The sequence below is a fragment of the Neltuma alba genome, unplaced genomic scaffold (genome assembly GCF_004799145.2).
Source record: "Neltuma alba isolate B1F8T4 unplaced genomic scaffold, ASM479914v2 tig00011120_pilon, whole genome shotgun sequence".
In the NCBI taxonomy this organism is placed as follows: Eukaryota; Viridiplantae; Streptophyta; class Magnoliopsida; order Fabales; family Fabaceae; genus Neltuma; species Neltuma alba.
This window is the reverse complement of record NW_021635857.1, coordinates 35359-50292: the sequence shown is the minus strand read 5'-3', so window position 1 is coordinate 50292 and position 14934 is coordinate 35359. Positions and strand designations below refer to the sequence as shown.

Sequence of the window (14934 nt, the reverse complement as noted above, 5' to 3'; positions counted from 1 at the left end):
TGGATCACTGCTTTTTGGAAAAATGCCAAGTCTTGTTTCTTGAATTCTGATCACCACATGTGATACGGCAGAACTGAACATTAAATGGCCATCTTCAACTAACTTTTCTGGGTTGGTAGGGACACAACACAAGACCGGATCATGTGTAATTTCATGACTTGTCTGAGAATAAACAAGACTCTGTTTTGGGGTGAAGTTGCTAGGGGCCTATAGCAATAAATTGTCTAAAAGGGATGGATATTAGATTAGATCTCTCTTGAGGCGGTTGAACAGAATGTTGCTTGAAACCCTCACTGCTTGTCTTGAACGAGAAATATGAGCATAAAAGCTCCATGTTTTGTGCATTAGCTCAGTGTAGAAGGTTGTGCCGACAGTTAAAAAGGAAAGCGAAATTCACAGTTAACCTCCCCTGCTTTTCTTGGCCTTTTTTGGGAAGAAACGCTGTTCATGAACCATGCGCATTGTGGTGTCGATGAAAGTGATTGTGTTAGCCAGAGTCAAAGGTTAGGTTGGGTTTGGTTTGGTTTCGCGGTAGATTTGGTGAAGAATATCAAGTCTTTATTTTTCTGCATAATTCTGATCTGATAAGATTGCAAGTCATAAACCGGCTGCTTCAAGATTGGGCATATAGTGAGAAAGGAGTGGCCAAAATTATAACTTGTGGACGCCTATAATTGCTGACAATCAAATATCAGCTTGTTTTATTCATCCCCTTGAAATGACTAGTTGATAACTGTGATGACAGATAAGGCATTTTCACTTTCTGGTTTCTTTTGGTGTCCATAGGAGTAGGCGAACTCGTCATCTGTCATCTCAATAACTGTGCATCTACAGTGTCCGTGAAAGCTGGCTCCATTTTCTTGGGCTCCGCTGGTTTGCAAACCCTTGTCCATTGCTTACCACTTCTTCCTTCTTTGTTCTTTTTCTTCTTCACTTCTCTGTTTTGAAGTGGATGTTATGGATGTGGCCAGGCCTTATATGAGGTCTTTGTTCATGAAATGGGCTCGCTCATGATATGCAATATTCTTTTTCTTTAAAGAAGCCCAGCCAACCCAATAACACCAAAACAAAAGAACATGTTTTGTTCAGTTAGTTAATTGATGGGCCTTTAAAGATACATAGTGCTTGTGATAAAGGTAATTGAAGTGTTTGTTTTTTGAGTGGGTAGTGACATGGATGAATGCAAAGCTGCGTCAGAAAGTTCTTTTGGTTGACCTAATTAGAGGGAATGCATTGTATTAAACTTTTCATTGTGTTCTGGATTTTTTTTTCGGTTTGAAAAAAAAGAAAAGGCACACAAAAGGTATTGTCCTGAGTAAGCCAACCTGAGTTGGGAGCAAAAACAATAACTTTTCTATTTAGTTTTGAAGTTTGGTTCCCTAAAACAGCATTTTCGTTTCTGGACTCCAAAAAATAAAAACATTTTTTATATCCTTGAAAAAAAGAAATCATTTTCAAACCTGCAATCACATGCGCTGTTGAATAATCGTAGCTTGAAGGATATACCCATGATTCCTACTCTTTTTGCTTTTCAGAACTTTTTCAAGCGAATATATTTTAAAAAAAGAAAGCAAAAAAAACAAAAAGCAAAAACTGATGATATTAGGTCCTAAAGACCTAAATACTTTACAGCTCTAAATGGAACTTTTAACCCTGCAGAAAGAATCCACGAAATTAACAAGTCGCTAGATAAACTTAGGAAAACAAGAATGATCCACGCCGTCCAAGTAATGAGGATGCATACACTTCTTTCATTAAATTTTTGCGCTTCATTATAGTGCTGCATATATACGTAGACATATACCTATACATATAGATATCCATACTCAAACACATGGAAGGATATATTTATTGATAAACTTGTGAATATGTCACTCCATTTTGATACATATTTCCACCAATCCAGCTATAAAAATCCCTCGTTGGTGGAACTTACTACTAACTTGGTACTTACAATCAAGTTTGAAGCCCCCCCCCTTTTTTTTTAACTCCTCTCCTCTTAGAATTTACGAGATGCAACATGCATTTGGGTTTTCATCACTGAATAGCTGAGGTGGTGGGATTCGTTCAACTACATAGAGTGGTTGGTAATAGTACATCATCCTCTTCATCCTTTCATCTTCCATATTGATCATCTCTATCTGTTCTCCTCCTCCTCCTCCTTCTTCTTCCCCACCCTTTTCTTCTTCATTATTCTCACTTTTGTTTTCACCACTTCCATCGCCTTCCTCTTTCTTTCCTTCCTCTGCTGGTGTCTCCTCCTCTTTTTTCTCTTCAGGTTTGACCTCCTCTGCTTCATTCTTTTCTGGTTCTGATTCTGGTTTTGCTTGTGGCACTATTGTTACTTGTTTTCTGGTGCTCCTGTACAGATAATCCACTAGCTTGTTCGCATCCATCGTCCCTGTCACTGTCACCTTCCCTGTGCTCAGCTCTGTCTCTGCCGTCTGCACTCCTGCATATTTACGAGCACACTTTAGTGCACGATTATAAACACATCCTTGAATTTATGGAGCAGAATCATCATTCTGCACAAAGTATTATCAGTTTATGTGACAAACCTATTCATGAAAATAATACGTTTAGACTAACTAGAACTTTGGTTTGTTGGAAAGATATAATAGACGTGAGACTCGCCTGAGTGGTTGAATCCCACTATACTTTTATTTATTGGGTCCTTTTCTCTTTCAAGAGTTATTAAAAATGGATCCCATATTGACACTTTGTAAGAACTACCCCACATAGTTCTTTATCAGGTTTGCGGTGCAAGTTCAGGGAGGCATGGATCAGGGGTTCTTCATTATCGACCTATTTGAAAAATTGCATTCCACGTCAGAGGGTTCACCATCAGACAGATTTCTGATTGGGCAATCTGAGTGGGGAGTGTTGTGAAAAAACAAAATGAACATGCCCCAAATTCATACTTTATGGTATTCGCCTATTTTATAACATCTACTTGTTAGGTCAGAAAGCTGGGTTGTCACCATCACAAAACTGAAGCGAACATTTATACACAAATCAAATTCAATCCTCAAGAAAGAAGCTGTCCAACTGTTCTCTTTATAGTTATCATCATCTGATATCAATCACAATCAAGAGTGGAGTTATGACATTAAAATGAAGGTTAAACAGATAAAAACGGTACCTCTCATTTTGAGTATCTTTTTCTTCAGTTGCTCAGCACAGGCCTCACAGTGCATGTTCACGTTAAGTTCCAAAGTTACTGGTTCACTAACCTGGAACAGCAAAACAAGTAAATAATAAATAAGAGACTGTCTAAATTGTAAACATCTTTAACTAGAAAACGTAATTTAAATTCTTAAAGTTGGTTATACCTGAGAAGTTACAACCTCTGGTATAGGTTCTCCTTCTGCTTCAGGCAGTGGAGATATGATTTTGGCTCTCCTCTTTATTTTCTTGGTTATTCTGTTGCAGATTGCTTGAGGCTCCACTATTCCCTTTATGGTCACTTCATTTTTAGCCATATCAATGACCACTCCCTCAACTCCTATTAAAGATAAAAAAAATAATTAATAAAATTAATGCAAAATCACATGCATGCATGGCATCTGGAAGAAAAGGTAAGAGAGAAGTGGGTGAAAGATGTGAACCTCTCATTTTCATAACTGACTTCTGAATTTTCTTGGCACATCCCATACAATGCAGGTCCACAAACAGCACGCAAGGTGATGGTGGTTTAGGCTCTTCCTTCTTCTCTTCTACTTTCTCCTCTTGCTTCTCTTCCTTCTTCTCTTCTGCTTTCTCTTCTTGCTTCTCTTGTTTCTTCTCCTCCACTTTGGGTTGCTCCTACTCAATCAAATGAAAATTTAGCATTATAAGAACTAATGCACATGCAGCTAACCATTGAAAACCCAGAAACCAGAGAGAATGGGAATGATTATCATAAAGAATTCTCACCTGTTTAGCTTCCTCACCCATTATTAGTAACTATGAAATTATAATTCAGATTTGGGAAGGAAAGGTCTCAAGGGACGCGAGATGGAGAGGGGTGACAGGCATGGAGAAGACAGTGATAATATAAGGAAGGAGGAGTATAATAGATGGCCGGTGGTTGATTAGAATATAAGGCAATAACTGAGTGATTCCACAGCACATGCAGTGCCACTAAGTGTACAAAGAACCTCTTGTAGTTTATTATTTATTTTTGGATTTGTTTTCGATCTTCAAGGCACGAGGTTGAGGGGGAGAAGGAGAGGAGGGAGAAACCAGTGGAGAAAGATGAGCAGTTTTATAGACGGGAAAAGGGGTTGATTATGGTGAGTAAGAGAGAGAAAATAATTAAAAAGCATCTTTGAAAATGATAATACTTCCATCACCCACCGACTGGTAGATTTTTCATGAACAGGTGGTGAAGTGTCATTCTGGCAGACATGCATGGCTTATTGTAACTGTAGGGCCTCACTACATTCTAGGACAACCTGGACACCAACCTTGTTCTGTTTTTTTGAGTCATATTCTTATTTATTAACCTAACCTTTAACTTTACTAAACATCAGTGATTATAATAATGCTACAACTAGAATGTTCAAGCAAATCAGATTGCAACACCTAAGGTAATAGTTAGCGTTAAGATTCTCTCCCCTGTGGTTGAGTGTATTATCATATATAAAATTCTGCAGAATTTATTACTTCTTGAATTGGAAGTTGGATCAGGTTTTATTCTGCAGTTAACAGGGATGACATAAGCTTTGGTGTGAGGATCTCCCAGAAATCCAAGGAAACAATTAACTTTATTGTTATAATCAAAGTCACTGATCAATCTGATATTCATGAGAATCTCTCCCTCCTAACAACATAACTGCAATAATTATAAACTATTGCCACATCTTTCATCCCAGAAAAAATTATGGCTTTTTAAAAAGTCTTGTTCTACCTTAACTACCCAATACTATCATCTATTTTTAAAACCTGCATATATGCAAGAGAGATTCTGCCTGTGGGTTTTTTTGATCTCTCAGCATTGGCGCTTTTTCAGGTTAAATTTTGTGTGGTATCTTCTACTATTTTTTTTCCTATTGTACTTCTCTATAATTTTCAACTGTTTAATCCTTTTCTTGGAACCAGATGTCATGAATGAGATCACATGTATGTTGTGATTTCTCAAAACGAGATTACAGATGAAGTATCTACGTTGTGCAGGTTAAAGCTTAAGCAACGCAATTCTCATTTTCATGAAGTCTGATGAGGATGGGTTGAAACGTGGGATCCGAGAAGTCCCTTTCGTTTTTGCGTGCAAAAACTAAAGAAACTTGGTCTCCACATGGGTTGTCACTCATTGTTCTATAACAAACCTTAATCTCTTCACTCATATCCTTTTTCTAAGTCAAATCAGTTGAGACAAACGAGTGAAGGGTCTCATGACAAGTTTGCCGCAACAAATGACTAATCCGTCAATAATACCACTATTACAGTACCAAATTATGTTATCTTGTGACATCTGGTTTGTTATCCTTCTCCTTCAAGTTCAATCATTAACATCAAAGACATCTCAGAAAGCTTACCCGAAAGAAGCTTTTTTTGACTGGAGGAAGAGCTGCAACTTTATTACGAGGTGAATGTAGCAACACGTGGAGATGAGTCAGGAAAGCATTAAAAGAAGGCCCCTTTGTACATTATGGTTAAATTTCGGTGACAGATCCCAACCACTAGATCCCAAAGATAAAGATGTAGTACCAACCAACACATGCAAAAGCTATAAGGGAAGTGTAGCCAAAAAGGATTTAATTTGCAGCCCAAGAAGCATTTAGGTTGACCTTAAGTGGTTGGTTTTTCTTCTGTTCAAAGAGGAAAAGCAGATTTTGATCATGTGGTGACAGTTGTCTAAATTTTGAAAAAAGGAGAGGGTGGTCTAGAGATTCTGATATGAAGGGTATTGTAGTCTGGTTGAGAAACATCTTGATGCTTGCTTAGCTTTGATTGGTGAAATAACCACATACTAAACCGCCCATTTATGAATATGTACATTGAATCATGACGTGATTATGCTAAAGAAAACTCGATTTCAGAGAATTAACAGATGAATAATTCATATCCATGACGATGATTCCTTTTCATTTCCTTCTATTCTATTCTATTTATAGTACCAAAACTAGACTGTAGGTTTTGTGTTCAATGGAGTTTGAGATAAATTGTACTGATTATATAAGTTATAAAATATTTATAATAGATCTGCGTGTGTATTTTGATCATCCTTCACTTACAAGAAAAGCCCCATGTGATGTCCACACTCCACGCTGGTACTTTCCTGGATTGTCTTCTTCTTCTTATCGGGTAAAATAGCATTTAGCACCATGATCGTATTTTTTAGGTGTATCTTATGTACTATAAATTAGATTAAGGTATTAGAAGTATTAAAAAAAAAAAAAAGATGCACAAAAAGAAAAAGAATATCAGGATGCTGGGTGTACAATAAATGATATTAGGATGCTAGATACACTCAGAAAATAACATCAGGGTATCGTATGCTACTTTAAACTTCTCTTTTTTTTTTAATTCTGAAAGCTTCCATTGAAATTTAAACAAGAGATCTTTCAAAATCTCAAGACCAAAAGCATTGCGAATCTAAACCGAAAAAGAAGAAATCAATGAGAAAAAGGTGTAAATCATTCGGCATTATTATATAGGTACAAACCAATACATGGCATTATAACAAGACAAATGTAAATTATTGAAGACTCTGAGGGATCATGATATGAACTAAGGGTGGCAGGACAAGCCTTTCTATTCACGTTTCATTTTTTGAACCCCAAATGAAAAAGAAAAAGGAAAAAACTTTAACTGAACAAAGACCCTATCAATTCATCAAAGCTTTCAGAATTTCAGCCATATTTCTCTTAGTGGTAATATTTTACTTTCAAAACCAACAAATATGCATAATTTATGTGTTTGACTCATTGATTGAATAAATTGACTTATTTGCGTTCTGTGTTACGTAGACCAACATGTATATATTAACGATTTAGTAAAATCATTTGTTTTCCTATTATATGTAACAAATTAGAAGTTTATATGAGAGACAATTTGAGAGAAAATTCTATTCTTTTTTCACCGCCGAGAAAATTCTATTCATAAATAGAGAGAGTCATCTATGATACCAAAAAAAAACTTGATAAGAGTAATTTAGAATTTTAGAAAGAATAATTGGAGTATATTCTTTTTTGTTTATTCTGATTCATCTATATCCAAAACTAATACTACCTCCGACCGGAGGTAATATATGGATTACTCTGTATCTATATCAACGTTATGATCTTGATTACCTAAAATTAAAAAGTTCTCAATCTTGCACTTAATAACTCATATTCATGAATGAGAAGGTAACATAATATTATCTCTACTGCTAAATATAAGATTTAAATTGTAATATAAATTGTACTACAAACTAAATTTTATATTTAGGATCAAAAGTAATATGATTCATAAAAATCATAAACAAGTTACTTGAATCTAAAGAGTAATACTACCTTTGATATTTAATTAGTATAAAAAAATTAGTTATTTAGCTTTTATATAAAGAATTGGAGTAGTATATATCCATAAAATATGATAATGTTTACAAGTTACAGCAGTCTATAAATTAAACACCAATTTATAAATTTGTGGAAATTTTTTTATCTTTCCGTAATTGTAATATTTATAAATACTTTTACACTGAAGTTTCTGAAATTAATTTGTGTTTAAAATTAAGATTTGGAAAAGCTAAAGATCATACAAATAAAAAAAAGCATAACCAGCAATTAAAAAATATTAATTTAGTTGGTAATAACTTGATCCACATTCCATGTAGACTGTAGAGTGTGAATTAATTTCATTGTGCGTATAAAAACATTAATCAACAAGCAATTTTTAGCCACCTGAAATTAGTTCAGAATATCTGATAATAAGAGAGAATAATACTACCTCCTATCCTAATTTTATCTGTAGATTACAAATAAGATTTTATAATTAAGATCGAAAATCCAATTAACTTCCTAAAAGCCATTTCAATTTTGGCAAGCCACTAATTAAAATCCAATTCTGGGAAGACGCATTAATTTCCCTTTTTCGGGCCGAGCGCGCATTCCTTGTGTGTGCATGGGGCGTTAATGCATAATTGCATATGGACTCGATTCACGGGCCAATTAGGCTTGGCCCACAGGAAGGCGAATTCGAGAGGCGAAACCGCCTTTCCTTCAGCGTCATGCTTCCAACGGCAGTCCACGGTATATATTCTGCGTCCCGATACTATCGATGCTTTTATAATTGCCATTTCATCACCCCTGTGCCTCGAAAAAATCCTACTCTCCCTACTCTTCCAGATACATCCATAATCCCGATTCTTCCGATCATGTCTCACTTCAAGTCCAAGTTCCATGGTGGGTTTACTCTGTACCTTTACTTGATGCCTTCTGCTGATTGAAGTTTTGGCCTTACTGTGTTTCGTTTGCACTTGTGTTTGCTGCTCATACTTGGATGTATTCGTTTTTATTGTGATCGGATTGAAGCAATAACTATACGAGTTTTTGGTTTAAATTATTTTGGTGTTCATGTGTCGTGATTTCGTGATTTCTTCCGCTTTCGCACATGATTTTTGAGTTTTTACCGCCGTTTCTTGTTTGATCCCTTTTGCATGGATGATCAGATCCCGAACCTGAAACTTTTAAGTTCAAAGTTGGTCTTCGGTCGTCTCTCGTTTTATCTGTTATAATAATTATCTACTAGGAAGGTTATGTTTGGTTATAAAGTATCTGTTTTGCATGGCATCAATCAGTGTTTCTCGCACCTTTATCTTTCTTGCTTTCCAAAAAAGTTATTCGTCATGGGACTTTGAATTGGGTTGTTTGATTTCGTATGGCTTCTCTGTGTTTATATGATAAGCTATGCTGGCAGCGCTATCTGGCCGTGGTTTATTCCGTGACCTTGTTGGTTTATTTGGTGTTTCCCTCCGTTTTTAATGTGTACCTCATCCGTTAACAATTTGTCCACCTCGGTTAAAGGATGAAATAACTCTTGTTTGTAAGCAGTTCTTAGTGGAAGCATTATTAGATATTTGCGGTTGACGGTGCGTCTTAGTATGCTGTCATGGTTTATAATTCTCTAAATTTATACTTTGTGCTACTTCGTCTTTGGTTTACGACCTCACTTGAAAGTCAGTTGAGTTTATCAAAAAGCTACTACCGCGGGCATTTTGCTTCTGGTCGCGAATGCTTTTTGCCGACATACCATGCTTCATGTCATCGGTCAAGGAAGCGCCCCCCTCTTTCCATTTGTTTGTTCTTTAGAAGTTCTGGTTTTCTTTAAGTAACATCAAAGTTATTTTTGGGGGTGCTCCTTAGCGAAAATTTCAAGTCTCATGCCAATCTGTGATTTGCAGATGAGCTCATTGCCAATGCTGCTTACATTGGCACTCCTGGAAAGGGTATTCTTGCTGCTGATGAGTCAACAGGAACAATTGGCAAGCGTCTAGCCAGTATCAATGTGGAGAATGTTGAATCAAATAGGCGTGCTCTTCGTGAGCTCCTCTTCACGACTCCTGGAGCCCTCCAGTGTCTAAGTGGAGTGATCCTCTTTGAGGAAACCCTATACCAGAAGACAGCTGCAGGTATTGTCAACAGCTTTGATAGCTTGTATCTTACTTTGTTATATGATCAAGATGATTTATTCGCTATGCATATGCACTTCAGAGTTTTACATATTTGGGTGTATAGTTTTCCTTTTATTGATGTGGTTCTTTATTGGTATGCTTTGGATGTAAATTGTTGTCTATACTTGCATTGTGCTTGCATTGACATTATTAATGGATTTCTTTAGGCAAGCCCTTTGTGGAGGTGTTGAAGGAAGGTGGCGTCCTTCCTGGCATCAAGGTTGACAAAGGCACTGTTGAGCTTGCTGGAACTAATGGAGAAACCACCACTCAGGGTCTAGATGGCCTTGGTCAGCGTTGCCAGAAATATTATGAAGCTGGCGCACGGTTTGCCAAGTGGAGGGCTGTGCTTAAAATTGGCCCGAATGAGCCATCTGAGCTAGCTGTCCATGAAAATGCCTATGGGTTGGCAAGATATGCTGCCATATGCCAGGAGAATGGATTGGTTCCTATTGTTGAGCCTGAGATCCTTGTGGATGGACCTCATAACATTAATAAGTGTGCTGCAGTGACTGAACGTGTGCTTGCTGCATGCTATAAGGCTTTAAATGATCACCATGTGATGCTTGAAGGAACACTTCTGAAACCAAACATGGTGACCCCTGGATCAGAAGCTCCAAAAGTTTCGCCTGAGGTTATTGCTGAGCACACTGTCAGAGCTCTGCTGCGTACTGTACCTGCGGCTGTTCCAGCTGTGGTTTTCTTGTCTGGCGGGCAGAGTGAGGAGGAGGCAACTCTCAACCTCAATGCCATGAACAAGTTAAAGGGGAAGAAGCCGTGGTCTCTTTCATTCTCTTTTGGAAGGGCTCTTCAGTCGAGCACGCTCAAGGCATGGGCTGGAAAGGAGGAAAACGTGAAGAAAGCTCAAGAAGCCTTCCTGACAAGGTGCAAGGCGAATTCAGAGGCAACACTGGGAACCTACAAGGGTGATGCAAAGCTTGGTGAAGGTGCCTCGGAGAGCCTCCATGTGAAGGACTACAAGTACTGATCAACTTCTCGGTGAGGGAAATCGGCCATGAGGTCCAAGTTCGATGAAGATTATGGTGGAACGCTGCGGAGTAATGGACTGATTTTTGTATGTCTTTTCTTTTTCTCCTGTGTTTCTTTGCTTATGTCTGTTTCAGTGTACTTAATAGGTTTGTAATTATCAGTTTGTGTCAAACCGTTGCAAAAAGACGTAGCTACCTATCTATAAAATGGGCTGTTGTTGGAGTTCGAGATGTGGTCTAATGGCGACATATACCAAGTTCTTGTTTTGAATATCTTGCTTGTTATCGGCACTGCTGTTTACTGGGTTCGCCAGTATTAGTAATTTGTCTAAATTAATATGCTTTCCAACTTGAATGTTCAGTATTCTACGTAAATTACTTTAAACAGTGGAATAGTGTAATTCTGCGGGAAGCTTTTGGGCACTAGTCAGGCAAGAACAGCGATAGCTACAAGGCTCAGGAAGGCCACAAAAAAAGTTGCGAGGGGAGGATGCACAAGTTAACATAACTGAAGCTACAGAACGGCTGCATACAAAGGAACAGCCTACATATGCACAAAGACGAGTATTTATATAAACATCCAAACTAAAACAGCCAACCTACATGTCTCTCTTCAACGGGCCTTGCTATCCACCCCACAAAAATTAAAAATTGCAACGGGGCAAATTGTCTAGCAGCTCAAAAGTCAAGAACTCCCCATCTGTTAGCTATAAATACTACTGCGGCCATTAAACTGACAGAGACTACCAACGTAGATGCCCAGACTCTGGCACGAGAAAAAGCCTTTGATGTGCCCCGAACTGATTTGCACAACAAGCTCTCTTTCAATCCTGAGAGGGAATCTTCATTTGTAACAAACAGGGGAGAAACCTTGTTACTGTCAACTGACTCGGGAGTCAGGGGTTCACTCCCAGTATGAGTAGCATCCTCTTCAGCAGCATTATTTTCTAAGGCTCCGGTCTCCTGCAAAAGAGCAATCCCACAAATCTCACAAGATGCGCAAAATAGTCCTCTGTTAGATGTACAAGTACTACCATATAAACATCTTACCCATGTGATAATTGGTTTTGAATAATGGTTTTCTTGCGCACATCTCCCGTCTTTCTCGACTTCATTAGAGGTAGGTGTAGATATATGTAGACGTATCCTCCTTGGAGCAGTACCCTGTCCTTGGTTCATAGGGTTCATGTTTACCTGTTCACTTCGCACTTGGCGAGCCCTAATCCTGATCCCAGCACCATTATCACCGCCAACTGTATTGTAGTTTCTTGGTTCTTGACAGCTATTTAATACGCCATAGACTGGGTCAAAAGCAGCATCAGATGCCAAAGCCATCGGAGGATAGCTGTCGTATATCCTCATATTGCCCTTCTGCTCATAACCACTGAGCTCAGAGGTAATGGGTCTGTTAAAGTCTGAAGCTGCATCTATCATGGAAGGAACCCTCTTGTCAATTTCCTCCTGAGGATGCGCAGTATGCAGAGCTTGCCAATACTGCAGAAGACAATAAGATAATAGCATTATTAAAGGGATGAAATTATTAATACTAATAACTCTGTCAAACATAACTAGATTACACAGGTCGCAAACTTGTGTGTCAATCTGGCAGCCAATTAGGGGGAACCATTATGTATTGAAAAAGTAAAGCTACCACCTCAAATTCGAAAACCAACACGTCCATTTGGCAGAGAAATCCAAAATAACAAACATGTATAGTGCTAGAATAGGTTATTTACCAGCATATCGGCCATTTTCACATCTGAGCCATTCCCAGATCCATTGTCACAAGGATTTAGAATGCCAGAGGTTGGCTTTTGACTGATATAGTCTTCACAGGACAAGTCACCACAATTGATGTATGAGTCGAAGAAGTCTGAAATATTTGTCTCATTTGTACCATATGGAAGTTGCAGCCCAAATTGACCATCTGAGTCATTGCACACTGGATCATAAAATTCTGACGGCATATGCACATGTATTGGGGAGAACATCTTGTCATCAAATGGCCTAGTTATTGGTTCCTTAAATATATCAAGGTTCACCAGTGGATCCTCCTGAAGAAAGAAGCAACAACTACAAGTTCTAGATAAACAATTTCAAAACGCACAAACCAAACCAAAGGATAAGTGAACAAGAAAGACAAAATAAGACCGATAGAAACTCAATTAGTCTATCTGACCTCTAAAGCTGTTTTATCCGCATTTTGGGTTTGTGCGTCGTTAGCATCACCTCCATCACTATGGCAATCAGCTGATGTTATTACGTTAGATGTGGTTTCTTCAGTGTTCTCGGAAACACAGAATGCAGCTATCTGCCGCTTATCATCTTCTGGAGCTGGCGACGGGGATACCATAGCCATAGCAGCATCAGACTGTATTTCTTCTGGAGAGTAATTAGCAACAGTAGGAGTTGACGCAGTCCGTTCTGTTTCATCAGCTTCAAGACTCTCATCTTGTTTCTTAAACAAGCGACAGAGCACATAGGCATTCTGGCACAAGCCAAAACCATGAAATCAAAATTTAGTGATACATCATCATCTACCCAAAAATATAGTCAGTCAAAAGTTCCATTAGCACACTAAGGTAATCAAAATGTAAGAGCACAGTACAAAGACTTTCTTAGACTGGAAAAGAATTGAAAGCGAAGATCACAGAGGACATTCAGAATTCAACTGAAGGATAGTTATTTCCAGAAGATATTGGATGCAATATTGCACGTTTGCAACAATTCAATGTCACATCCACAAAACAAGACATGAAGAGAGTCAAAAATTTAAATAGAATAAACATGAGAAAGGGCTTTACCTGCCCAGGATTGGTACCGTCAAGCTCCTTAATAGTGGGACGGTACTCATGCATAACCCAATGGGTCCTCTTCCCCCTGGGAGCACGACCACTATAGAAGACTAAAGTCTTCTTCATTCCTATCAAGTTGGACCCAGACTTAATTCTGCGATCCTTGCCAGTTGCCTTCCAGTACCCGTGATTTGTTGCTCGGTTCAATCTATGGCCATTCGGATACTTGCGGTCCTGGGGACAGAAGAAGAACCACTCTGGATCCTTGTTCCGTATCACTGATAAGTCTATTGGCAAGCCAAATCAATCGAAACCAGAAAAAAGCAAATTAGCACATAAAATGGCATACGAAGCACGCAAGCTAGCTACTTGAGCAGAAGTTCTATCACACTAATCCGACACTAATACTGCAATCTTGTATACTGCTTGTTCCATAAGATAACATAGAAGAAAATTGGATAGAGAGATATTTCGAAGCCGTTCTCAGTGATAGAGAAATGGGAAACTAATCCATCGTCTTCGATTCTTAAGACCCGTAATTTCTTCAATAGACACATGTAAAATTGAAAAGAGCAGAAGAACGAATAGTGTACATCGCAAAACAAGAAAAGCAAAGCCTTGCAACTTTCCCAATTTCAAGATGAAAAGTAAAAGGAACACATACCAGGTAAATCCCAGGGCTCCCATTTGCAAACATCGATTTCCCGAATAACCCAGACATCGTCGCCATAACCATTAATCTTCTGTCTCAGGTAATAATCAACAAGCTCCTCGTCGGTGGGCCGAAATCTGAAACCCAGAGGCAGCGAATTCAGAGGTAACACCGCCGTCTCATCCGCAGGCGGCGGCGGCGGCGGCGGCGGCGGATGACAGTTAGGAGCCACACCCATCGGGAAGTATCACCTGGAGTTTCGAACGAATTAAAAAAGAGAGAGAGAAAAGGGAGTGTTTGAAGAACCCAAAGATCAATTATATAGAGAGAAAGAGAGAGAAGGAAGACCTAGAAGGAGAGCTTAGAATCAAGATGATTCTGAGTATTTTTGAGTGCGATGGGCCATATGGTTTTATCCTTCTCGCCTTTTACAATCGGTTTTAAAGAGAGAAAGTGAAACGCGTCCGGGAACAGCTAACCACCAAGCATAGTCAGATACTATTATAACATAACCACAGAATAGTCAGTCAGTGTTACGCCTGGTTCGATTACTTGCGGATAAAGAAGGAAGCGCGTGTACCATATTTAACCTCGCTGATCCGCTGAGACCACGGACAATGCCAATCCAGTGTAAGACGGGTTTCAGCGTAGCCCTCGCAAGTCGCAACTCTGGGTTGGTAAGCAAGAGTGAGAAATACAGTAACAACAAGACGACAAACTCTTGTCCAGGGGAAAAAAAAGAGCGGAAAACGACAAAGTCAAAAAAAGTGCTCAGAGAGATTGACCAATAATACGAAGACGCCTGGCTTCAGTGGGCCCCCCTCATGTAGACGTAATCAGCAAGAAAACCTGAGTTTT

The 14934-nt window shown here is 38.7% G+C and overlaps 3 protein-coding genes across 3 annotated transcripts; 1 reads left to right on the top strand and 2 right to left on the bottom strand.

Annotated features, from left to right (window-relative positions):
• Nucleotides 1-1982: 1982 nt before the first annotated feature.
• On the bottom strand, nt 1983-4187 carry LOC114761427 (heavy metal-associated isoprenylated plant protein 9). Its single transcript, XM_028950786.1, has 5 exons — nt 3916-4187; nt 3609-3804; nt 3333-3505; nt 3143-3233; nt 1983-2452 (listed from the first exon to the last, which is right to left on the bottom strand). The coding sequence occupies exons 1-5, from the start codon at nt 3934-3936 to the stop codon at nt 2007-2009; spliced, it is 927 nt and encodes a 308-aa protein (XP_028806619.1). The 5' UTR covers nt 3937-4187; the 3' UTR covers nt 1983-2006.
• Nucleotides 4188-8256: 4069 nt separating this feature from the next.
• On the top strand, nt 8257-10930 carry LOC114761419 (fructose-bisphosphate aldolase 6, cytosolic). The gene is made up of 3 exons (XM_028950778.1): nt 8257-8372; nt 9371-9598; nt 9808-10930. The coding sequence occupies exons 1-3, from the start codon at nt 8345-8347 to the stop codon at nt 10626-10628; spliced, it is 1077 nt and encodes a 358-aa protein (XP_028806611.1). The 5' UTR covers nt 8257-8344; the 3' UTR covers nt 10629-10930.
• A 143-nt stretch (nt 10931-11073) lies between these two features.
• LOC114761417 (protein NTM1-like 9) lies at nt 11074-14518 on the bottom strand. The gene is made up of 7 exons (XM_028950775.1): nt 14425-14518; nt 14089-14327; nt 13434-13711; nt 12809-13117; nt 12366-12683; nt 11680-12123; nt 11074-11592 (listed from the first exon to the last, which is right to left on the bottom strand). The coding sequence occupies exons 2-7, from the start codon at nt 14312-14314 to the stop codon at nt 11308-11310; spliced, it is 1860 nt and encodes a 619-aa protein (XP_028806608.1). The 5' UTR covers nt 14315-14327; nt 14425-14518; the 3' UTR covers nt 11074-11307.
• Between the last annotated feature and the right edge of the window lie 416 nt (nt 14519-14934).